General features: G+C 39.7%; 1 protein-coding gene across 9 annotated transcripts in view; it reads right to left on the bottom strand.

Moving 5' to 3' along the window:
- PCMT1 (protein-L-isoaspartate (D-aspartate) O-methyltransferase) overlaps positions 1-25098 on the bottom strand; it is a 31706-nt gene extending 6608 nt beyond the window's left edge. For 2 of the 9 annotated variants that reach the window (XR_007889175.1, XR_007889177.1), the window contains exons 1-7: positions 24012-24222; positions 15549-15653; positions 13979-14010; positions 12163-12267; positions 8699-8819; positions 4336-4421; positions 1965-2808 (exon numbers count right to left, since the gene is read on the bottom strand). Coding sequence is in view for 5 of the 9 variants with exons in the window: in XM_051616240.1 (XP_051472200.1) it covers positions 2629-2808; positions 4336-4421; positions 8699-8819; positions 12163-12267; positions 13979-14010; positions 15549-15653; positions 24012-24102 (720 nt within the window). In the remaining 4 variants the exon portion in view is untranslated. Of the gene's footprint in view, positions 1-1964; positions 2809-4335; positions 4422-8698; positions 8820-12162; positions 12268-13978; positions 14011-15548; positions 15654-17637; positions 17704-24011; positions 24233-24948 lie in introns of those variants that run through there. The other 7 variants (XM_051616241.1, XR_007889178.1, XR_007889176.1 and 4 more) reach the window with 7 other exon arrangements.
- Positions 25099-26997: the final 1899 nt, after the last annotated feature.

The raw sequence follows: 26997 nt of genomic DNA, 5'->3' as shown, positions 1-26997 counted from the left end.
CAGCTGTACATAGTGAACAATGATGCAAAATGTCTGAAGGCAGGTTTGACCTCAAACACCACTCACAGAACAAGTCACTTGTGATGCTTTGTAAAGAGCACCCTGCAGCCCTAGTAAGGAACTGTACTAACCTCCAGTATGTACATGGCTAAGCAAAAATTCAAGTGGCTTCTTTCTTGTCACTTGAAAGGTCTTCTAGCCTAGGAAAATGCTGTGGGCTACTGATTGTATTCTGTGGAGGGACACCAGTTCTTACTAGGATAAAACAGTTGCCTGCATTAGGAATGAAATTGCCTAACATAATGTGAACTAACTTACAAGCTAAACACAGGACTTTTGAGCTAGTCTAAGAGAGATGACTGTTAAATTAATTTTAGATTTTTAACCTACTAGTCTCTCATACTCTACAGCTCTTGATTACAGAAAGACTTAATGATGCTCTTTCAGAGAAGACCCTATTTGATCCTTGCTCACACGTCTTCCACAATTTAGGAAAGATAAGCTGAAATCTAGGAAGTGCAGAACAAATAACTCTCATCTTTCAAGCTAGCATAGATAACAAATGCTGATTTGTAAGTAGAAGCTTCCTTAGCAGCAGCTGGCTGCCAGTACACTTCAGACTCATCAATAAGGAAAAACAGTAAAAAAAGACAGATGTGACCTCCTGTAAGGTCAGTAGTGCACTGGCAGCTATCCTTGAGAAGGGAATGGGCATTTTCTTCAGATCACAAGACGTACAATAAAAAAACACAACCCAAACATTACAAGAAGTGGACTTCCGAGATCTCCTTTAACAGAGATATCCAAGTCTAAACCAAATTGAAATGTACACAGCAAGAAACAGCCCCTATGGCACTGTAGTGATCAAGGTAAACCTTCAGGCTAAGCACTTACCTTTTTAAATATCACCAATGTATATTCTTAACATTGAAATTAAAATAAATTTTAAAAATCATGAAGCATTTCAGAAACTAACAGAAACTGGTAAGAAAATCTGAGGAAAAGAACCCCACAATACTCAAGACTAAAGGGGGTCCAAAGATAATCTATTACTTCCTCCTGAGCTAGCAGAGAAAACGGAGTACAAAATTGTACAGAAGAAAAGCAAAGACTTCAGAATTCTAGTCCTTAATACATTATACCACCTTCAGTAGCAGCAAAGGATAACCACTGTCATTCCAGAAACCTGTCAATAAATGTTATTTATATGAACACACATTGCTGCTATGAAAAAAACCCAATTGCTACTACAATCAGATCAGATGGAAATGCAGAAAAATCTATAAACCTCTCTGGAAAAATGCAAGCTTAAGAATACTTCTCTTTTCTAGACTAAGCAGAGCGTGGACTCCAAACTTGAATGAAGTCCATCCGCCACATTTGCCAGAGGGGGAAACTGACCACAAACCCTTACACCCAAGTACCAGCTGAGGGAATAGTGGTAAATATTCAAGGACAAAGCATTAATTTGCATAACAAATACAAAACATCTGAATAGGGAGCAGGCTTCACGAGCTTTGAACTAAGCAATAACTCATTAAAACTTTTCTAAGAGTAATTGGTACATGGTGGCTATACAGTAATCCACAAAACACTGAAATGAGGTTTCAGGAAGCAGCACTAATGCAAACTGCTTCATTTGTATGTTTTATGGACATTCTGATAACTTAAACTCTAAGTATTCATGTATCCAAATCACAAGCGATGCTCCAGAACATCAAGGGAAAATACCCAAAAATGTAAAGTTAGGAGTTAAAACCCTCAAAAGTTGTTTTCAGAACTCAACACGGATCCATGCACTTCATTAATGCAGATAATTCGTTCACAAGCATTTTCTGCCAGGAAGCAAAACAGAACTGCTGTTTTGTTCATTCGCATACTAATGCCTAGCATGGTTTAAGCTGACAGCTGTGTTATGTCTATGTTGCTGGCCATTCAATTCAGCAAATTGGAAGGTTTACTACCTCTAGAAAAGCCTTTAGAGATCACAGTGTTGGGAAACACAAACACGTCCCTATCAGAGACAGATGACAGACTTTTAATAATGTCTGAGAAAATTTTCTGAACGCTACTTAACTTCATTTGTATTGTAGAGAAAAAGGGATTGCATTCTCCACTCTCTGCTACTTGGAGGCTGACTTTTTTCCCACATAGGATTCTACAAAGATTTTTCTTCATTTGTGAAACTTCAGAAAAATAAAAAATGATCACCCAACTACCACTAACTTACAGCTCAAAATAATGTTTATTCTTAAGTAGTGTTTTACACTTTACCCTAATTACTGGGTAAGCTAGTTATAAAAAGTTCATTAGAATGGCAGTTTAAATTTAGAAAATACTGTGTTCAAAACAACAAGTAAGAAACTTCAACACACCAAAGACTAAAGAAAACATGTCCGAAAGAGGCAAAGTGCAACCCATGCAATATTTTTATTCTGCTTTTAAATTAACTCAAATGTAGCATGAACTCCTTTTGGTGATATAATAATGCAGACTGAGTCACTTTTCATGGTATGGAGGGGCAGAAAGCAACGACAGCAGCAAAGGCAGGCCTTGCAGTCTATCTGCTTAAAATTCAAACCCTTTCACCTTGCGTGTGTGTGTGGAAGATGTAAGTGGAACAGAAAATCACTTCCACCTGGACCACTGCTTCTCTTTATCTGTTAAAGGCACATATATCACTCCCATCAGAGGCTTCATTTTGACACTGCCATCTTCTAGTTTGTCATACTGTTCCAGCATCTGGTTTCCCCCTGCAGGACCAACCGGTAATATCAATCTTCCGCCAGGTTTTAACTGATCTATAAGCTAGAACACAACACAGAAATTAGAATGTAACCAGCCACTTCAGAGAAGCTGGATCCAAAGTTTGTTACATTAGTTTAATAGCTTTGCCACAATTTATCTATCTAATATCATGCAGCAATTACTTCAATCTGGAAAAATTTTAAAATGCAGTGAAAATGAGAGTATCACAACATAGTATAACAGCTGGTATTGCAGAAATATTCACAATAATTTCATGTAATTCAAAATGAAGGTCAAATAATAATTTTATTGACTGGGTTGGTTGCAGTTTTAGTTTCTATGTAACAGAGGAAAAAGACATAAATCACAAATAATTTTTATGGTAGATTCAATCTTTTTAAACTGCCAGTTCTAATTGTTTGATAGTTGTTGTGCATCAGTACAGGCCCATTGTCTAACAGTTTTGGGGTAACTGATCTCCCCTTAAGCCCTCAGAGTAAGATTTGAGATTGTGACTTTTTAAAAATTTATCTTCCTGGAATAATTTTAAGTTGTCTGCAATACACTTGCTACCCAACAGCCCCTCTTTCATTCTGTGAATGGAACAGCATTTTATGAAACTAGTCTAAAATGTATGAATATGAGTAAGATAAGTGATGAGAGTAACAGAGCATGTGAGAGAAATGCCTGGATTTTTATTTTTTTATAGGAGTCTAGTCACAGTAGTCTCAAGGAAAATTCAGTACTTTCCAGACACCATGAAAAAAAAAATCGTAATCCCTGTTACTAACAAAGTTATAATTAAGAACAGCTTTATTCACTAATAGTAGCTTCAAATCACCTTTTTAATTGTCATCTCTCAACACTTTGCTGGAAACACCTCTCTACACGCACCCACTTCAAAATAAAATAAAAAAAGAAACACAATAGCCAATGTCTGGAAATGTCTAACCTGTCTACAGCACCTCAGACCTCCAGTATTCCTCACTGAGGTTCAGATTAAAAAAAACTTTACTGGTATCTAGCATATCAAAATTATGGTATATATTCCCATTCACATGAAGAAAGGAAAAAAAAAAATCTTAACTCCAAGAATGGACTTTATGTATGTACACTCTAAAGGCCCTGGTTACTCTTCAGCCTCTCTAGTAAGAGCTGCCCTGTATCCACTCTGAAAGTTCTGATCACGTGGTACTGTCTGTATTTTCAGTTCAGCACAACACTTTTCCAACAGGCTCAACACCTTGGAAACTGGGAAACAAATACTCTGTAATGTGATGCTTGATAATACCAAATTAATTTATTGAATAAAATGCTCCAGTTCACTGCTGTAATAGAGGGTTATGCACAAGTAATTTTAAAATATGTTTATTTGGAGGACACTTTTTAGAAAATACAGCTTTTGTAAACTAACAGGAAGCCAAACTACAACAAATAAAAAAACAAACTCCACATCATACAGTAATACCACCCAGCCCACTGATATGTTCAGTAATGCAAGTCTACCAAGTATTTGACATGCATATGTATGTAAAATGTTCTTTACAGCTAAGAGATTACTGAATCACACACAACATAAAGGCTTACTGCTTGGGGCACAACTGGTGCTGCAGCTCCTACATGAATCGCATCATAGGGAGCTTCTTCTGCATATCCCATTCTTCCATCTCCCACTGCAAGAAAACACTTTTTTTTAACATTTTCAAAAGGAGTGAAGAAAACAACTGATCTGCCATATCTATAGCTAGATAAAAAGCCATGCTCAGATTTCAACTAAAATTCTGCTGAGCAGTAATAACGTGATCAAGTCAGGCTAAAAATAGTAATACAATTGCAAAATAGATGCAACAAAACACTCTCATACATACATACACTTATAAAAGATGAGATACTACTGAAGCACCTGAAATTAGAAAGCCTAGATTTATAACAAAAGTTCTTGGATACATATGGTCCACCCAGAAAAGATACATAAGTATTTCTGTGCCCTACCATTCCACTCTTCTCCTAATTTACCCTATTAGAACATATGCTTTGCTTTGCCTTCACACACACATTCCTAAGTATAATGCAAATCATAAGTCTAAAGTATTAACTCTCAGAAGTACGTATTAGAAGACTCCAAAGGTGAGGAAAAGACAAAGCAAATATTCATATGGACAATACATTTATAACCTTTTGGAATGAAAGTCCACAGCTGTATTAGTGCAGTATCACACTAATCCAAATGCATCCCCCTTTGCCAGTATAAGGGTCTCACCATTCTTTCTTCCTTCCTACAGACAACTGCTGGACTAACATGGAAAGCCAGGTAAGATTTGTGGCTAAAGCTCCAGGTGGCTGCTTGGAAGATGTTAAGAGTAATTAATTATTCAAAGGGCTACCAATGCAGCTCCAGCTTTAGTGGAGAAATCAGAGAAGCAACCTATCGCAGATGTCTCATACCATACCAGTTATGCAGGATGAAAGTGGAACAGATTGGGGGTTTTAAGCCACTGAAATGTAGTAAACTAAACAAGACCCCAAGTTGTTTTGAAGGAAGATGCTGTGAATATTGAATACACAGTATTCACAGGAAACCACAGCTCCTTAAAACAATTAAAATTGGGGAGTTTGTCATCTTTCATATCAGGTCCTGAAGCAAGACCCTGCAAGGACTTTCTACACCCAAAGCTTAAACACCTTAAGGAAAGGTCACACTTCCTCAGTAGCTGAGAAGCCCCTTAAAGCTCAGTGACTTCGTTCCTCATCATCAATTCTGACCCACACAAGCTTCAACCAAAGGCCAAAGACAGAAGCTGCCAAGCAGGAACTATCACTGCTTCAAGAGAACTCATGCCTATTGACCACCAATTCCATTAAGTTAGCTTTTCTTACTGCTGCCAGTAATGAAAGTTGCAGTATTTCCAGGACCTAATCTCTCTGACTCTGCCAAAGTGGGTTCTACTGGAACAACCACCTCAATGCAGTTAAGTATATGATTTATATTTGCTTCTATCATACTCGCATCGTGCATTTTGTCTGAAGAGGAAGTAATGACATGTTACTGTATCGAGCCACTGCTCCATCAGGGCAGGCAATGGATAAAGACTACTTTAGCTCAAACATATAGATACTGCCTTAAATTATGTTGGTTACACAGGAGATAGACCCTCACTCCCTAAGATGGAGCAGTAGGCATTAGAAACAGTAATCTCTGGTACTGCTAGCAAAAGAAGAGATTGCTAAATTGAAGAAACAGCTATGAAAGAAACTGCTAAGTTGTCTTCTGAAGAAGAATACATGTATTTTGAGACTTAAATGGCACCTTTTGAACTGCCCAGAGAAGTCTGAATGTGACTTCTGCACAGCTTATAACTTCACTGACAGTGGTAAAAAGGACCCAAAGCATCTAAACTCTTTTCTCCTAAAATCAATACTCCAAACCAAAGCTACCATCTTCAGAATCAGCACACATTCACACAAAAAAAAGAAAAAAAACATTCTGATTTATATGCATAAAGCACAGCATGGCTCTTCCCTTTTAACATCCACCAACTGCTAGAGCAGTCAAGCATATATCCACCCACAATGGGAACACACATTTAGATAGCCGAATTTAGAGGGGAAAAAAAAGCTGGCACTCATATATACAATGTGATACTAATTATTATATTATTCAGTGCTCAAGGGGAAACAACAGTCCAAATTTTGAGGTTGTGCTTACATCCTGAATCTCATCTCCTATCCTATTCAGAGCTCATTACGTGCAGCTTGTTAATGAAGGAATCATGGTGATGGGTGGTGATGCAAGGGGAAGTAGTATCAGGACTTTCTCACATAAAAGGGTTCTGTAGCTTGTAGCTTGTTTTTGTACCTAGACCTGATCTGGTGATCATGCTACTCAAGCCTTCAGTGTTTCTATGCAGACCTGTGTCACAGAGTTGTAGCATGAACACAGAAACAGAAAAAAACTACTTCACTGTGGTTAGAATAGCTTCATACCCTCTGGCTATGCCTGCATCAGCAAATAGTGCAGTACAATAGAGGCAGAACTGTACAGCAAAATATTTTTTGCTGAGAATCTGATGTCCATGCAACATACGCATTTTCAGAATGATCACTCTAGTTTCATTCTAGTCGTATTGGCCTAATGTTGCTTCTCAGACCCCATAACCCAGTTTAGTTTCAGCCAAAAGGAATCAAAGTTTGTGCTCTCCAGGAGTACTCTCATGCAAGAGTGTCATAATTGGAAACAGTTAAGAGATTCACCTCAAATGCACCATCCTGATTTTAAGGAGAAAAAAAAAACCAAAACGCAGCACACAAAAAAGGCAAACACACCTCCACATAGAATAATTGAATGATAAGGATTGGAAGGGACCTCTGGAGATCATTGAGTCCAAGCCCCATGCCAAAGCACATGCCCTAAGTATTCCCACTCCACGTTCTCAGTGCAGTTCTATTATTGAGTCACCCCAAAATAACGTTGACACTTGTGAAATGCAGTTATGGCTTATCCAAGGTGTGACAAAGCCATGGAGAATGCTTGAAGCACACTGAGGAAAAGCCAGCAATTGACTTATCTAGTCATAGTTGATACATTTTCCATGACCAATCAACTCAGGGTTTTTTTGTTTGTATGTGTTGAGGAGGAGGGTGTTTGAGATTTTTGGAGCTTTTGTTTGCTTTGTTTTAAAAAAACAGCTCTGTCTGGATTGTAGCTCCACATCAAATTGCTCCCAGGAGTCCAGCCCAGTTGAAACATTCTTCTTCACCTAATTCACAAAATTGCTACTCATCCATCTGTACTTTTTTACATGTACCTCACAACAAAACCATTACGAAGGCTCTCAGTCATCCTGCGACACAGATAAACATAATAGAGATTGTATTTACTTAGAATTCTAGACTCCCAAGAGCATCAGAGTTTGTTTCAGGTATAACCAGAAGTCCAAATTGCTCTTGGTACAGCAACAATGGAAATTATCCCCCCTATTTCCCTCTCTAGCCCAAACAGTCTCAGTGTAACTGCTTCTTCAAGAAGGTTTAAGAAACAAGGGCTCTCAGTGAGGGGAACTTTATAGCCATGTATGTTGATTGGCTTTTTTAAAAAAGATTTAGAAAAGTCACTCATTTACAAAAAAAGACCAAAAATCAAAATGGTAATTAAGTAAGAGCCCAACACCACAACATAATTTTTCCAAGCACTCTTGTAAGAAGTCTCAAAATAATCCAGACCTTCAACTTCCTTTTTAAACTGAATTAATAGAAAGATAATTAAGTGAATGCTTTCCTCCTGCCAACCAAAAAAAATCCCAACAAAATAAAACCCCTTCATCTTTATCTTTTGAATAAATGTTATTTAAAACAATTCACTGTCCTTGTATAATCGTAGCATTACTCCCTCTCAGTAACTCTGATTGAATTAGTTTGGTGTCAGTTAATCACATCCCTAACATACAAATACTTTTTAATTTAAAAACAAATGAAATATACTTGTGATGCATACTGCCAATCTAGTATTTTTTTCGCTTGGCTCTCTGTGTGCTGCTTCCTCTACTACTCTATCAGAAGAATTCAGGCTTTCTTAAAACTCTCAAATTTACATGACAGTACATTTATTCAAGCAAAGTTGTGAATCTAAACTCAATTCTAAATAACAAATATGACATGACACACCTTCAGTATGTAAAGTATTTTCACCAGAAAATACTTCCTTGTAAGCTTCTCTAATAGAATGATTATACATTCTTTAATATTAACAGAAGTCATATTCTCAAAAGTGTGTGAAGATGGTATTTTTCAAAAGCCTAAAGATGACCTGGATTAAAAAAATTTCATCTGGCTCTTCTTTCTTTGGTTTAACTTCTTAAATTAGAATTTTTAATCACATCCAATTCAATCATTTTCACCAAGCTGCTAGAAAGAATATCAGTTTAATTAATAAGTATATCAGTCTGATGCTCACCAATCAGTTTCACTCTTCCTGAAGACAGCAATGTGGGATCATCTTTTTTGACATTATTTATTGAGTCATCTACTAGTTCTTTGATATGATCAATTCCTACAACTTGTCCTTTGGGACCAACCTGGAATAAAAATATACAGTTGAATAATTTCTACTACTTTTGATTTATTTATAGAATGAGTATTTTTATTTCCTGAGCCCATTTCTCTAAAATAAAAACAAAACCAGACAAGTGATAGTATATTTTTGCAATGTTATTAAAAATACTGTTTTGAGTGACACATCCTGACTGCTAGAAGCAACTGATAATTAAAGTTTGTCAGTAGAGTCTTATAAATACTTGTTATAGTCATATTTTTGAGATGTGATTCAGTTAAGTTATGCTATTATCAGATACTTATTATTTGAATTTTTAGAAATTAAATTTGATCAAAAGTGTTTGCATTACCTGCAATAGAAAGTTACAACTTCAAGGACAAAGACTAGAAAAAATCTCCTTCCATGTTGAATAAATTTACTTAGGGATTACAGTTTTTCTAAAGAAGACCTTACTTCAAAGAAAATAGTAAATCATGCATTTTAGTCTAAGTTATCTCCAGAGGTCCATTCTTTCAGAAGCAAATGCAGCAATTAACAGTCAGGGACAAACTACCCTCCACCTACCCCTTGCATTCTACTTTGACATTTACAGCTCTCATCCACAGGAAGAGTGGAACTTCTGAGAGCTCATAAATCACCAAAGGTCACCAAAGATCTGTGTACTCTGAGTACAAAAAAGGCCTACTAACAAAAAACTTCTGCATTACAGGTATGTCTTCTGGAATTGTGTATTTCATCCAGAGAAATTATTCCAGTTTTGAAAAGAGGAGAAAAAGAATACACATCCTAAAATCTGACCATTTTTAAAATAATGCAGCTCAAAAAGCACAATGGCAGAATACGTCTTAGCAGTCCATCTTGTCATACAAACTTTGTCTTTGGACATATTTGAATGCATTTGTTACATACCTGTATCTTACATTTTTACGATGCTAAGACATGGAACATTAATAGCTGATTATTGATATCATGGGGATTTTTTCTGTTCTATTATGGACAAGTCCTGTGTTAAAAGAGCAGTGTTATTTCTTCAAGTGGAAGACCACCGGACTAGCCTTTGAAATAAAGCAAGACAAGGCAAGTTTTCACTATGGCAACCATAGGTTGTTGTTGTACCAGAAGCAGGCAAAAGAGCCAGTGTAGGCCAAAAGGTAACACCACAGAAATCAAAATTTAGCAAAATGGTCATAACATGAAATACATCAGATATAAAGTAAGAGAACCTCCTGCCGCATATCATAGTCTGTTATGCTATTTCTGAATCCTCATCATTTACCTTTGTCTATCACTCTGAAACTTTGAAGTATGTGAAATCGAGACAACAACAAAGTGGCACAATTTCTGGGATCTCCACGGTCTGTTTGGAATAAAAATATACCCCACTTTTTTTATAATTCCAGTACTTACAGGTTGAAAACTACAATTTATTTAATCTGCCAGCAACCTTGAAAAGCTAATAAACTTAAGTTTATGTGTCATATAGATAAGTTCATTACAGGAACTTAACAAGAAAACCCAAACAAAAATCTTAAAGGTGCTTTACTAGTCTAACTAAACATAAAAGTTTCCCAGAACTACCACAAATGATAAAGTGTAAAATAGAAGTAAAGCTGTCAGGACATCCATGTACACGCAGGTATTCATGCCACAAATGCAAGTTATTCATTCTAAATCTCAAATAGACTAAGAAGCAACATCCAATATGATCCAGTAAGCACATCCTCAACTGAATTTTGATAGCAAACCACTTAACAATAATTCTCCAAAACATACTACTTTCAAGTTTTTGTTACTGTTAGGAAGAACTTCTTAGAGAAAGTTAGAGCAGCACATACTTCCTGATACATATTTATTCAAGTGGCTGAAGCAAGATGTTTATTGCACAATAGTAATGCTATCAAACAGAATAACAGCATTTCTCCAACATTTCACAAAACATGTTTGTAAGGCAAGCTACCAAGGAGGATTCAGAAAAGGAACATGACATTCATATGACAACAAAAAGATAGTGTGATTAACCTCAGTAACACTGGAAAGAGATTTCCCTTTTGTGCCAATTCCAACTTCAATGCAGATGGTTTCAGCTTTTCTTATATAGCTGTTTTAAAAGAAAAAAGTGCAGAACCACAACTTACCACATCTTATCAAAAAAGGCTGTTCCTCTACTCATTCATAACCTTTTAGTGAGAAACACACATAACTTTGACAGAAGTTTTAACACTTGCAGGATTGGAGTTCCAATGTGTGCTAGTAGCACATGACTACTGACTACGAAGTTAGACCAAAAGCAATAGAAAGAAAGTTGAATACGCAACATTTCAGATTTCCTCTAAACTGCAGTTAGATTAACTTATTTCAAGTACTTTTTTTTTTTATTTATTTCACAGCTACTACTTAAAAAACATAAATACTTTTGCTAGTGCATTGTCGAGTCCTAAACATCCTTATCCAGTTCTCAACACAGGAAACCAGAAGTGATCATGCTCAACAGATTAATGCTTGCAAACAGAAAACTAAGTAGCAAAAAAACCCATATGAGAATTCATCACTATACTCCAAATTAACTTCTTAGAAAGAAAAAAATAATAATCTAGTTGGCAGTTTAATGAAGGTCTCTGCTAGTTATAAAGCAATGATAAAGGAAGAACTGATTATATAGCACTATATAAATAAGTCTAACAGTACTGTAGTTGTAGCCATCACAAAACAATTTTTTTCCCTCTGATTTTCCTGATGTAAGATAGGTGGAAGCACAGAGAATTCCTTATGTATAGGATGACCAACTCAGAGATTAAATTACTTGGAGAAGATGTAAAAAGAATATAAATTCATATCTAACTTTGAAAAGATTAAATGGACACTTATAGTGATGCTCATGGAATATAATAACAAGGAAAAAAAGAGTGGAAACAGGATTCTTCAGGTCTCACTACACTCTAATCATAGCAGGAAGAAATAACAATTGATCATGATGAGAGCGTTCACAGCCACACAAGGCAATGTAAAAATTGGGTTGGGCAAGACAAGCACCTCCTTCCTTCATGTTATTAAGCAACCACTAAAATGTAATCAAGAAAAAAACTTCCCCTCTAGGTAGTTTCTTCACTATCACACGATTTACTGGGCCCTTTAACTCAACAATCTAGTATAATCTAGGGTAAGAAATGGGTACTAACCACACCCAGGAGAGGAAATTATCTAATATTTGAATAATATTATATGATTTATTGTGTAAGTGTATAAAAGTATCTATATAATATCCATCAGTCCACTGTACAAAGGAAGAGGTTTTTTTCACTTTAATTCATAGTTACACTACAGTTGAGGCGGTTCTGATGGTCAAGTGATTAAACTAAGTATCTCACCATTCGTGAAAAGCAGGCTGTCAGGATTCCACTTCCAGATCCTACATCAAGTGCTTTGGCTCCTTCATGTAACTGATCAGACAGAAGTTCAAGAGCATATGCATGCTGAGACAAGAAGACAGAGACAGAAAATATAAAAATATTTTAAGAGTCTCTTTTACCCAATATATGTTCACTTATTCAGCAATTTTGAGCAAAGCACTGAGGATTCATGCAAGAAATTTTAGAATTATTTTCTATTACAAAAAAAGAAGGGGAGAGGAGTTAACTACATGATATAATAATTTTTATTTCTTTCCTTTCAACTGATTGTGTATGTGTATTTTTTTTAAATTATTTTTAGTATATATAGATAAAAACCTCAACTGGCCATTCAAGCTTCTAGTACACACTCAATTTATATATAATTATTAGGAAGAGACACCATAAATTAATTTAATTCTACTCAGGCTCTTACTATTCTGGGAGTATATGACCAATAAAGAATGTAGCTTATCATTACAAGTATGATTTATACATTCGAGGCTAGCTAGGAAGAAGGGAGCTCTGGAGTATAAAGTAAAATGACTACTAAAACGACCTTTTCTATTACCTGCACACTTGCTGAATTACAGAGCAGGAAAAGGAAGTTATCTTTTACACAGGCAGATAGCCAGGCTCATACACAAAATGCAACAGTCTACAGACACACTATGAGTTTTGCTTTCCTACATGGCAGACCAGTACATCAATAAACTCAGGTCACACATCAAAAAACCGATTCATTCTTGTGTATTTCAGAGACAGAGATTATCACACTCTTACGTCTTAATCCATCACAGCCGGAAAACAGAAACAATTAGAACATTTCTTGTTGGAACATTTCTTGTTAACGTTTGATTACATTTCCTTTTTGCTCTAACACTTCACACACTACTAGTGCTAAGCATACAGCGATTCTAAGGTAATGACTTAGGTAAGTTAAAATTTGGAAAACGTAACTCTCATTTTCTCCCTTAGCCATTGTACTTCTATTTTTGTCTTTTCTTGAATACTTAAGATTTCTATATGAAATTCTAACCAAACTAGGTAGTTTTTAGGAAAGATAAGCAGACTTTTACTATGTTTTGACACATTTAAAACATTCCAAGGACAAATTATATGCTTCTATCAATCCTTCATCTCAAATAAAGAAACAGAAAAATTATGTCTGTGGTAGATCCATGTACTGAACTCCTCTCTTAATGTTCAGTCATGACTGACCTGGTGTCAAACTACATGGCAAAAAACCACCTGTGTACAATGTTGTGAGTTTTTTTTTTTCCTGTCCGAAGAATTAAAAGGCATTACAACAATACTATACCATAGAAAACAATGTCATCCGTTCCTGAATTATTTTACTTTTATAAATTACACAGTAATTTAGGTTGGAAAAGATCTCTGGAAATTCTGTAGTCCAATCCTCTTTCAATACAGGGGCAATTTAAATTAGGCTGCAAAGAGACCTGCTCACTCAGCTTCTTTGTGTATCAAATAACAGAATTTCCATAATCCGTAAAACCTGTTCCAGTGCTTCAATACCATCAATGGGAAATTTTTTTCACTCTGGAAACTAATTACAATTTCCCACATTGCATTTTTTTGTCCACTACCTTTCATTTTATCCCTATGCATCTCCAAGAAAAGTCATGCTCAATCTTCTGCCCTCCTAGTGCAGTTCACAACAGCATCACTACAATCAACAGTTCATTGAATTTGCTACAATAAATATTTTATCTCAGAAGCATTTGGAGGTTTATAAAATCACCTACACTAATCACATATGTTTAATGCTTACCATATGTGGAGCACTGATTGTTGCTTGGAAACCTGTAAAAGAAGAGAGTGGAAGAACACATGGATTGTTGTGCAGACAGCAACCTTACAATCTTTATTGCCTTGACTGTAAAAGGCAATACCTTAATTGTCATCCTCATTCAGGGCACTACACACACACATCCCCAACACAGGTACTCTACTTCAGAAGTGATGTAACATACATCATCTTAAAGCTATGCCATGTAATCTCTGAACAGGGAAAATAAAGTTCTATCCTTGATCTCAGTTACAATCTCCATTTTGTCACTATATTGCCTTAGCTTGGTCAAGTATGTTGAATTCAGAAAAATAATGTCTCCCATAATAACTTAATGCCCTTTTCACTGAATACCTATGTAAAAACCTAAATCTGTTAGTTTGAGTTTGATGTGGTGTGACTATAAAACTTCTGGAGACAACATCCTCACCTATTCTGCAAACAGCACATATCTAAGAGAAAACATGAAGGAACATGTGATGGTCACAAAGATGATCAGAAGGCTGAAGCACCTCTGCTATGAAGACAGGCTGAGAGAGTTGGGGCTGTTTAGCCTGGAGAAACAAAGGCTCCAGAGAGACCTTACAAGTGGCCTTCCAGTACCTGAAAGGGGACTACAGGGAAGCCGGGGAGGGACTTTTAATAAGGGCATGTAGTGCAAGAACAAAGGGTAATGGCTTTGTAGTGGAAGAGAGGAGATTTAGGTTAGACATTAGAAGAAATTCTTCACTATGAGGGTAGTGAGACACTGGAACAGGCTGCCCAGAGAAGCTGTGGATACCTTATCCCAAGAAGTGTTCAAGGCCAGGTTGGACGGGCTTGGAGCAACCTGGTCTAGTGAGAGGTGTCCCTGCCCATGGCAGCGGGGTTGGACCTGATGGCCTTTAAGGTCCCTTCCAAACCAAACCATTCTATGATTCTATAGACATTCACATATATTTGTTTCAGTGACAATATATAAGCTGAGTATGTATCCTATAAGATTTTTTAATATACCTGTACAACTAATAAAATCCTAATACAATTCATAATTCTCAACACCCAGTATTAAAGGCAAAACTAATAAAGAAATAAGAAATTAATACATTTGCACCATTAATTCTCCTGCTTTGGAGAGATAAACCTGGGATCTGGATGGAAAACAACTGTCCTAAACTGTTCTGTCAGTACATCTCCACATTTAAAGTCTATTTTCATATTAAAAAAAAAACCAACTCATGTAAAGGTTTAAGAAATTCCACATTGACCTTAACTGTTTCTCAAATAAGTTTTAAGTATTTAAACATCATGTGCATCACCACAAATTACTGCAGTTAAAAAAATAAGTACATATTTACACATATTGACTAAAGAACATCTATCTACTTTGATGTATCCAAGTATACCAGTTAAATTCAGTAACAAAGTGGAACTCAGATAAAAGGTACTGAACAAACTGACAAAAGAAGCTTCAAAATTAAAACAAATATGCTCACATTCAAAACATATATATGACAAAGGCAGTCACAGTTATGCAAATCAGAACAATCTCATTTTTCCAATACAATCTTACCTATAGACTGTGGAGAATCCATATATGGGTTGTATTTTGCATAGTGGCAACGGTCTGTAGCCAGCATTACTTCAAATACCTTGTCTGTTTTGATTATTCCATTTTCTATAAATAAACAAATAAATAAATTTGAAGGCATTGTTTCTCTTCTGCAATGCCAGAACATGTGAAATACATTAATATATTCCTAATACTGTGAGAAATCATGCCACCTTACCCTCTTTGGCACTCTAACTTCCATCATACTAGAATTTAAGTTGTGGTCCATAGAGCAAACAATGTTTAAGCAAGTGAACTTTGGGACAGACTTTACCGGCAGTTACAGATGCTTTTCTGAAAATGTAGAGAACATTTGCAAACATCTATCCTCTAGAAAAAACACTCCACTTCATGCATACCTTTGGTATTCCTGAAAACACAGGCAGGAAGAAACTGATATTACTTTATACACCAAGCAGCATCCTGGCTCAGTATTTTATTTTCAAGATCTGTTTCTCTTTTGTGTTGGCAAAACAAAAAAAAAAACCTTTTGTAAATTAACTCCCACAGAAACAGAATTCTTATGTTAAGGCAGACTGAAGCCACAGAGTTTTTATAATTGAATCTTTGTGCACTTTTCAAAATAAAATATAAATGTACACGCATGTAAAACGTCAGCAGTACTGTGCAGTGAAATAATTTTTCCTTGCAATTTTATTGAAAGGTTGGGGTTTTTTTAAACATGGTTATTTTTTTGTTTTAAAGTTCTTAAGATACGTTTATGAGTAACAGCAAACTTCAGAAAAAAAAAAACAGAAGAAATAAATCACTTGCATTAAAAGAGAGTATAAGCTACAAATAACTGAAATGTCAACAATGGATTGCTTCATTGAACTACTTACTTTAAACAAGGAAAATTACACTTAAAAGGAGGAAAAATAGGAAATTTGAGTACCTTTAAAATGTAACCCAAAATGCACTAACATAAAAACCAGATTAAGGAGCTTTTGTAAGGTTGTCCTAAATGAAGTTGCACCAGTGTTTGGGTTTGTTTTTTTTAAGCTCTACCAATCCTAACACGCCTGTGCCTAGACCTGGGCTGACTTCTGCAAAGGCTTCCCTGACTGTCCACAGTGTGTTTCCAATTATGCATATTAATAATGGGATTTTCTTTTAGTTTTTCTCATCTACTGTCTGTGTCCAGGACTTAGTTACCCTACATAACAGAGGCTTGAATTCAGAGACCAAAATAATCACCAAAAACATTTCACTTCTTGGTCTGAAGACAAAGTATCAAGTAGAACTGCAATATACAACCAAATTATTAAGGAAAATAATAATTTTTCTAAAAATATATTATTTTTAAGAATTATTTCTGTATCTGGTAAGTCCCAGAAAAAGCATCTACTCCCCTCAGAGACCAAGCACATTACACATAGCCTATGCTTTGACTTCACTTATAGCTGTGTACTTCAGTTCTAGTTAAAGGAAACTCCTCATTTCAATTCAAGTTTTTATCCTGAGACTGCAGAATAAGACAGTCAGAATAAGTGCTATACCAGATTTGTGAACAAAGCACAGAAACAAAACAAATAAAAATCTTACTGTTTGGTTCTCATTAAGTATCACCAATAAATTAGTATCTCTAAAATAAATGTACTTAAAAAATAAAAGGCAGGACGATAAGCAAAGCTGATTATAACAGGAGTGAATAGTTCTGGAGAACAGAGGGGAGGTCAAAAAGCAGCAGTTTAGATCTTAAGAAGGATCTAAAATAGCAGTTTATTCCTTTCTATTCCTTTCCTATTCCATTCTAGAAGCTACAAGTAGTATACAGACAAAACTTCCAGCTTGACAGAGCTACTGCAGGGTCCTACAGTAAGGCTGAGAACTTCTTCTAGTTTTCACGGGACCTTCTCTGTACTGCTGCAACTGTGGACCTCTTTCAAACCTCTTCTTTCACACTACCCATAATTCATTTCCTCTTTTAACAAAACTCCATACCTGCCACCTCTCACATGTACTCCTGTAATCTTTCTACTTATGATAGTAAGTAAATTCATGTCTCAGCATTTACAAGTTTTATTCTGCCTCCACTCTGTCACCTTACCCAGTCTTCCCTCAGCTTCTCAAATTAGAGTAGAAGAGCTCTATGGCAGAGGTTGTCTCTGGATGTCTGTGCAAAACAAAGCACAACATTTTGTTTCAGCCAAAGTACATGTAACTTTATCAAGTAGGATGCTTACAATAATAGGCAAATGACCAAAAAAACCTGAGAAGAGTAGCTACTGATGTAACGATTCAGAGCATTCAAGATGCTCTCATTTAGAAACCACAAGATTTGCTAACTGCTGGATTGTTGCTGATCACTGTTATATTTTTCATGAATAATTAAGAAATAGAGCAAGTTACCCATGCTCAGAGTCCCCAGAAGAACCAGAGGGAGAAGCTGGATCTCAGCAATTATTGAAGAATGTGCCCCCTTCAGAGAAGCCCTTCTTAGCTATGAATGTGGATTGACAGGGCATCACATTATCTGCCCCAAAGATTAAGTCTGCTTTTCAAATGTGCTTTTATACAATGGAGACAACAACAAAATTTAGGTGGGAATTAAGAAAAGCAATCAAGCACTACACAGTAAAGTCAATATTGACTTTATAATTTTTTCTGTTTTGATAAAAAGAATTTTTCTTAGTCTCATGGTTGAATATAGAGAAACACAGAAACTGCAAGGTACTGAACTCCAATTAAAGTCCTCTCCTTCCTGCAGTAGTCAGTCCCAAGAAGACCAACTGCCAGGATCTTAATTCTATCCGGAACAAATCTCTATCAGATTCTTAATCAAGTCCAGAAAACAAGTATACTGCCTTAAAAATCCAATAATTAAAATTTATATTGCAAAGAAGGAATTCTAATTCCATGCAACCTCCAAATGCCAAAAAGCCAAGCCAATCAACAATAAATTATTTACTAATAAAATGCCAATGCAAAACATTCTCTGAATCTTAAAAGGAAGCTATATATTGAAGTAAAAATAATTGACAATTAAATATATATAGGTTGATTATCCTTTCCAATGCTAATGTGCACAGAAGACTCTCCTTGAGCAGACTGCTTTGTTTCAAGACTGATAATCAGTACTGCAAACAAATCAGATATTAAATTACAAGCAAAGACTAATACATAAACATACTAACTTACAGATTAAAATTAAAATTAAATTGTTTATTAGAGTTATATGAGCACAACTCATAAGCTTCAAAGGGCTGAAAATGTAAAGTAACCACTTAAGAGCAGAGCACAGCCTGCAGAGTTCAAGAGTTACTCTGTGTAGAGGCTGCAGCAATGACAACTTGACATAATTGGAGCATGTTTTGAAAACTCACTCTGGTCTGCTTCTTTTCCACAGCACCATGAAAACAGGAAAAGAGCTCACAGAGCAGTCCTTGGATTTGAAGGTGGAAATATACCACTGTTAAATGTAACCTGGGAAACTGGGCAGTTGGCTGTTAGAGAGCAAGCCAAAACAGAAGGAGCTGAAGTCTGAAAAGACAGCATGGGCTTACAACAAATAAACAACCTATATTTTATTTAGCAACAAATGCATTACTGAAGTGTTTATCTTTCAAAGACCTGCCTACATCACTGATAGTATCCTAACTGTTGATCAAACAAGTTTCCAGCTAAACCGTCAAATACTAGCAGTCAACACACCAACACTAGCTTCAAGATCAGAAAAAGGATGTCTCATCACCACATGATAAGATCCAGCACACAAGCTTACTATACAAACTATAAACAGCTACTTAAACACATCCTGGCTTTACATCAACAAAATGCTCATGCAGATCCCAAAACAATTTACTGGGGGAGTATTTCAGCATCCACATAGTTCAGTATCTCCCCAGGCTACTTTCTCCATAACCACTGAAGAATACTTACAGAGATAACTTCTCAGCAAAACAGTGATATTTTAAAATCATACAGAGGTCTTAAAGCATGATGCAAAGCACATACCACTCTATATTACAAAAGATTAAATAAAGTAGATGAAAATTTCTCAAGTGACAACAGTTTCCAAATGTCTCCATCTGGCCCACGCAAACGAGCCAGCACCCTTCAAGAGGAAAGTGCGCTGGAACAGAACCACATCTTGATTTTCAAGCAGTGTGAAGTTAGTTGGTTTTAAGCAGCTGATCAAATTGTTTTTCAAGTCAGGGTCTTTTTGTGTGGGGAGAGGAAGGAAAAGGATGGGGAAGAAAGCAATTCAGTTAATATAAATTTTAAGTAATGAGCATAGGAAAACTTCACTGTAAACCATGAACACAAAGAAAGCACTCTGAATAAAAAGTGACGGATCAGCATCCCAAGATCCAATGAAGGACACTGACCCCAAAACATACAAAACTCTTTGTGCTAAGGAAACAAAGTACGTGTTTGCAAACAAGCGTTTTTAAACAATTCATACATACAAACCTCTTGTGTTTTGCTGATAATTTCAGAGTATCTACCTCAAACATTCCACTGCACATCTGTTATCATTATGATCTTGATACACAATAATACATTATTTAAACAAAATGTTGCATACAGCTAACTGGAAGGAATCAGTTGAGAGTCCGTCCTTCTGAGACACTGAGGAAAGTAACGTTTCATCAGAACTAGTCTTAAGAGTCCAGAAATTAAACACAAAGATCAAACACCATGTAGTAGTCTTAAGAAAAAAGTTACTTTAGAAAGTGTTATAGTAACACAAGCAAACATTACTTTTGAGGTATTACATTCACAAAAATAATAATTCAAAGGAACACGAACATTATGCTTTTCTTTCCAAGCGTACTAATAGTTCTTGGTGCTACATCACGATGAAAAAAACAATAGCATTAAAATAAAAGCTTGGAGTTACACTGGAGCTAAAATATACCAGATTCCTTCTTTTTAACATGCCCACAAACAATAGCAATCACCTGTAAGGGACAGATCTGCAAAATTATTTCCATTTTACCATAATCAGGCACCTTGAGACTACTAGGAAAAAGAGCATTATGCTATTCAACACAAGAGACCAAAGTAACAAAACAAAAAAAACCTCCATCAAGCAAAAGAACTAAACTTTTTTTATTTTTTAAATTACCAATTATAATGTTTTATTATACAAATAAGTAGCAAAAAAACATGCTCTTTTTTTTCCTGGGTGACTGAGGACATGGGCTTCACTGCAATGAATTTTGTGGTTGCTGTAAGAAAGAATGGGTATGCATTTAACATTATATCAACACCTTGTCTAACATTCAGGGGGAAAAATAGAATAGAATCCACAAAACTTGTCAGTATTTGAATTTATACTGATTCAAAACACCATTCAAACTAAAAACCTAGGAATCTGGTCTCAGGTGAGGCACAAAATCCTATGGAATTTGTGGGTCTCTTGTAAATTACATTCGCTAACTTTGTGATACAAGTTGATTAGATGAGGAAGAGAACAGAGCAGCAGGAAACAAGCCCAGAGATTGTTAACATTATGCAGCACTTTAGCCATAGTCAAGTTAATTCACTGTCACTTTCACCTGGCAAGAGGATTCAAAAGTATCTATATGTGGTTATAACACCATTGCCACAACATGATCAGAAAAATAAGTGAAAAATTATTGTCAATATGACAGTGTGCCATAATGACTGGAGAAGAGGAAGAGAGGTGCACTAGGGAAATTTAATCAACTTCGATGGACCGTGAATTGGACAGGGAGCAATTTTTCAGTTCTGCAGGTGGCAAAGAAAAGCCGATTTCCAAGATTTTGGCATGTAAAGTAACAGAACTTGGCAAGAGAACAAGTATGAAAGACAGGAGGAGATCAAAATGACCCAGTAGTGAGATGAAAGAACAGTGAATAAATAAAGACAAAGAGAGGGGAAAAAAAGATACAGATTTAGAAACTGAAGATATTCAACCAAGCAAGATAACAGTAAATAAGTCACCAATTACTCAGACTTTTCTGGCTTTCTCAGCATCCCTATACAGTAAGTTACAACAAAAGGAAAATCCAGTCATAGCTATGTATTTTAAAACAGTCAATTATTTCTACATTTATCTAGCCCTACAGTAAGCTGCATTTAGATAGTTTCCTAGAAGTGCTGTCTGCTAAAAGACATTCATTTAAGTATTTTTAAGGGACAAGTGTGCTCAAGTCTGAAGGCACATGTTCAACTATATAACTTAGAAAGATTGAAATAATCACTCTGTAAAAGTGAAAAATACCTTTAATAGCTAAAATGCTGGAAGAATTAAATACTTAGGAAAAAGATAACTAGTTTCAAGAATCACTGGAAAATTAAACAGCTGAAAACTTTGTGGAAACAGCATATTTTGTTGTGAAGAGTGCGTTTTAAACAAGTTTATTTTATGTCACAAACTGTGTGACATGATACCTCAAATTAACAGTGCAAATATATGTCTACAATGCAACAAGTAGCTAAAAATCAAACCAATAAAGTCATGCAAGATTCTTCAGTCACTTGTCTCTGTATGCACTGAAAAATATGCGGAGTTCCAAGCCCCTCTAGTTACTTTATCTCTTTTAAGACATGAAAGCCAAGATAATAGTAGTAAAAAAACCACTTGCCTGAATCTGCATGCAAATACACAAAAGCACTTACCACTGCTGTAATACAACAATCGTTACCTTTATAGACAAGTTAATTCTATAGTTAACGCAACAGTGAAATGAGCAATGAGTACATGTCAATGTAGTTTCATTAAATTAAGAGCACTCCATTGGCACAAAATAGAAGTGTTAGTAACTGCCAAAAGCAACTTAAAATGAAGAATAATATTTATAGCTCTTCTAAAGGAAAACACTATGTAGCCTACAGGAGATTTCCATTGATGTTTTTCTTTGGAAGCAAAAGCAGTTTAAGAAGCTCCCATTTTCCCCAGCCCACTAATATCCATAACAAAGTTCACTGCTTCTCCAACTACAATCGTACAACAGCTTAGAGATAGCGAGGAGTTTAAACCTCAGTGTTTCATGAGGGCAGTAATGAGAAAATGACCCAGTCTTAGAACACTGCCTTCCTCACAAGCAGTTCTATAAGCACAGCGAAGACCTGTGGCATAAGGGCAGGAGCAAGAACCTCTCAACCTTGCTGCAGACAGAAACATACTGTGTCACTACAACCTGCAATATTTCCTTTATTTAAAGTTAGGCAAATTACACACTCAGTTACAAAAAGATAAACACACAGACAACATCAAATTAACCTGATCTGCCTTGCATTCTTACTACTAGCATAAAAACGCTAGAAATTCTATGCTGCTTAGCTGTTTTTAGAGAAAAAAGGATAAATGCACTGTGGGATCTGCTGCTCATAAGGAATTTTCTGTATCATTTTAGTCTTTCTGTAACCAAGAAATTTTGTTTGTTAAAAATGAGACATCTATAAACCAGTTCCCAACTTCAGCAAACAAACTATCATCTTAGCTGGAGAACTGTTGATAAAAGTTATGGTCTAATCCTGCAACTGCTCTGCACTGATAAAGCCCTATGCCATCACTGGAGTCCAACGGAGGTCAACAAAATAAACTTACAGATCAAAAGCTCTGTGCCTCCACAACATTTCATTTCCAATTCACTATTTAACACCTCTCAAAATATTTTTGGCATGCAAAACAGACAGGGGAGAATTATGGAGTAATTTTCCAGGTAATTATCATCTTTGTATATTTTGAGATTACAATATTAAACACTTTTGGTTTACATTCTTCTTCTTATCCAGGCTGTAATGGTTTTTAGCTTTTTCATTACTAATATTTGCAAAGCCCTAAACGGTTTCCACGTGTTAAAAAACACTGTAATTGTTTTCTTTAACAAATCAGTTTTGCCTTTAGGAGACACAGACAATTCTGGCAATAAGGACTTTTTGGATGTATTCTGGAGCTCGCCCTTCATTTTTATGCCAGAAAGTTTTCCCCTGATGTGCCTAGGAACAGAATTTCACTAAACAGTATTTCTAGCTGTTACAGTTGCAAAACAAACAAGCAAAAAATGCACTGCAACTCTCCTAATAAGAGAAGGTATTATTATCTATTCACTAACCAGACAGTTTTCACAGTGGAACTGAAAGTCCCATCAAAATACATTGCTCTACTGGATGGAAGAGTTCTCAAAAGGATGGCAAATGAATATGCTTGGAAAGACCACCGGATCAGAGGATCTAACATAAGCAGACCGGAGAAAACAACAAGAATTATTCTCCTTTATCTCCCAAACAACAAGGAGGCCAAACAGGTGAAGCTGTCTGTGAACTTACAGTACCACTAAAATAGGAGTCAACTGCCATAACACAGGCTCCAAATCTACATCCTTTTATGTCGAGGACACAGAATTGAGCAGAGGAAGGGAAAGACCAGGAGTAAAGAAAGAGACGCAGACTAATGTGAGACTAATACGAAAAATGGGAGCTCTGAATAGAGAAACTGTTACCAACCTGTCCTCCCCGCCCGGGTCACATGTACGTGACCCAGCAGACTCGTACTGAAGAGCATCAGTGAAGAGCACCCGCCCAACACCTTCCACATTCAGCACGGGGACAGCACAAGCCTTCGGGCAGGACAAGGAGCACCGAGCCCGGGGCAGCCACTCGGCGACGGAACGACTGTACCCCCGACAGCCCCCCTACTCCCAGCGGCACCAGCCCATCTCTCCCAAAGGAGCAACTCGGGGCTGGGGCCAAAAGCCAGCATTTCGGACCCCCGGAGCGGGCTGCTGTCATACGCCCCTTTCATCCAACAACCACCTCGGCCTCCTCGGCTCGCCTCCCAGACCCGGGCAGCCCCCCCGCACTCAGCGGGGGCCTGGTGGCTGCGCAGCCCGCCGGCACCACCGCCGTGCGCTGACCCTGCAGCGGCGGCCGGAGCCGAGCCAGCGGGACGCCGAGCCCGCTGCGTGCGGAGGATCACGGGTTCTTCGAAGCCGCCGCCGCCGCGGCTCCGCCTCAGCCCGCACCAGAGGCGGCGGGAACGGGCCCGGGGAGGAGGGCGGGGGGAGGCGGCGGGCTGACAACAGCCAGGGCAGCCGCACAGCGCGGCCCCTCCGGGACCGCCATGGGCGCCGCCCCTCCCGCCGCATCTCCTCCCGCAACAACAGCCCCAGCCCGCCCTGCGCCAGCGGCCGCCGCCCTCCGCCCGGCTGCCAGGCGCGCCCTCCGGGAGGGGCCCGGCCGGACACCCAGACACACACCCCCGGCCGGGCGCCGCCTTCGCCTCCTCCCCCCGCCGGCGCGGCTCCTTGACAGTTGGCGGCTGAGCGGGCGCCGCGGGAACGCCAAGTGCGCGCGGCCGAGCAGCCGGGCACGGCCGCCCGGCGGCTGCGGCAGGAGAAGGCCCCCCCCCCCCGGCCTCCCGCGCCCCCCGCCCCGCACTCACTGCGGAGGTTGTGGATGAGCTCGGAGTGGCTGGCGCCTCCCGACTTCCAGGCCATCGCTAGACACACTCTGCGGAGCAGGTACAGAGCCGCCTTCAGCGCCGCGACTGCGCAGAGCAGCTTCCCCAGGAAGGACACAACCTCCAGCGCCGACACAGGCGCCGCCCCCCCGCCCCCGCCTCCCCCCCCCCGCCGCCGCCGCCGCGCGCCCGCCGGGGGGAGGGGCCACGCGCCCACCGCCCCGCGCGCCCGACATGCTCCGGCCGCCGCCGCGCCGGGGGCTCGCGCCGCTCCCCGCGCATGCGCGCCCGGCACCCCCGGGGGCGCGCGGGGGGAGATCCCCGCGCGCGGGGGAGGGGTCGCCCCGCAGGGGCCGGGTCCCGCCGCCCCGCCGGTGCCCGCAGCCCGCGGGCGGCCCTCACGGGGGAGCCGCAGGGCGAGCAGCCGGTAACGCACCAGCAACGCACCGGCGCGCTTCCCTCCGCCGCGCCTCCTGCCTGCCCGCACGGCGCCGCGGGTGCTGAGCGGCCGCGGCACGCGCCCGGCGGGGCGGAGCACACGCGCAGACCAAGCTCCGGTACCGGCCGCGCCCGCCGGAGCCCAACGGCCGCGCCCGAGCCCGCCCCGCGCGAGCGGAGCGGCTGCGGGACCAGAGCGGGGGCGCCGGGACGCGACAGGCTGGGTCTGCGGGCGCGGGTTTGTCCGCTGTGGGGCTCCCCTAATGAACGAGCCGGCAGAACCGCAGGCCGGCGCGCCCCCGCCCCGGCTCTGCCCGCGCTGCGGGGCGGCAGCCCCCGCGCGCCCCCCGCCCTGCGACCGAGCCAATTACCGCCGTCCCGCGGCGCCGTGCTTTGCAAGGGCTGCGCCCATTGGCCGCGGGCAGCCCGCGCGGGCCAGGCCTGCGTGTCGCGGGCTGCCATTGGCCAGCGGCCGCGCGCGCTGCCTGCGGGGCGGGGGTGCGGGAAGCCCGGGGAGCAGCAGCAGAAGGGGCGGGGGAGCTGGCACCTGCGTGCGGGGCCACCTGCGGCTCAGGGTGGGTTAGGGTAAGCGACGTCACCAACCAGTGCTTGCGCAAAGCATTCGACGCTGCCCCACACGGCATCCTGGTATCAAAATAGGAAAGACATGGATTTGATCGGTGGGCCACTCGGCGGGTAAGGAGTGGCTGGCTGGTGGCGCTCAGAGAGGAGTGGTCGACGACTCGGTGTCCAGATGGGGACCAGTGATGAGCGGCGTCCCTCAAGGGTCAGTACTGGGACCGGCGCTGTTTAACATCTTTGTTGGTGACACGGGCAGTGCAATCGTGTGCACCCTCAGCAGGTTTGCCAATGACACCAAGCGGAGTGGTGAGGTCGACACCCTGGAGGGGAGGGAGGCCATCCAGAGGGACCTTGACAGGCTTGAGAGGTGAGCCCATGCCAACCTCGTGAAGTTCAGTAAGGCCAGGTGCAAGGTTCTGCAATCCCAAAACACACATGTTGGGTGGAGAATGGATTGAGAACAGCCCTGAGGAGAAGGACTTGGGGGTGCTGGTTGTGAAAAGCTCAATATGAACCAGCAAGGTGTGCTTGCAGCCCAGAAAGCCAACCACATCCTGAGCTGCAGCAAAGGAATTGTGGCCAGCACGTCAGGGGAGGTGATTCTGCCCCTCTACTCCACTCTTGTGAGACCCCACCTGCAGTGCTGTGTCCGGTGCTGGAGCCCCTAACACAGGAAGGACATGGAGCTGTTGCAACAAGTCCAGAGGAGGGACACAAAGATGATCAAAGGGCTGGATCCAGCACCTCTCCTATGAAGACAGGCTGAGAGAGTTGGGGCTGTTCAGCCTGGAGAAGAGAAGGCTCCGGGGAGACCTTATAGCAGCCTTCCAGTACTTGAAGGGGCTACAGGAAAGCTGAGGAAGGGCTTTTTATAAGGGCTTGTGTGATAGGATGAAGGGCAACAGTTTCAAGCTGAAAGAGGGTAGATTTAGATTAGATATTTGTAAGTTTTTAGTGCGAGGGTGGTGAGAGACTGTAACTGGTTGCCCAGAGAAGCTGTGGGTGTCTCAT

Source organism: Apus apus, chromosome 3 (assembly GCF_020740795.1).
Source record: "Apus apus isolate bApuApu2 chromosome 3, bApuApu2.pri.cur, whole genome shotgun sequence".
Taxonomy (NCBI): Eukaryota; Metazoa; Chordata; class Aves; order Apodiformes; family Apodidae; genus Apus; species Apus apus.
Note: the sequence above shows the minus strand (reverse complement) of the source record. Positions and strands in the feature narration are given on the sequence as shown.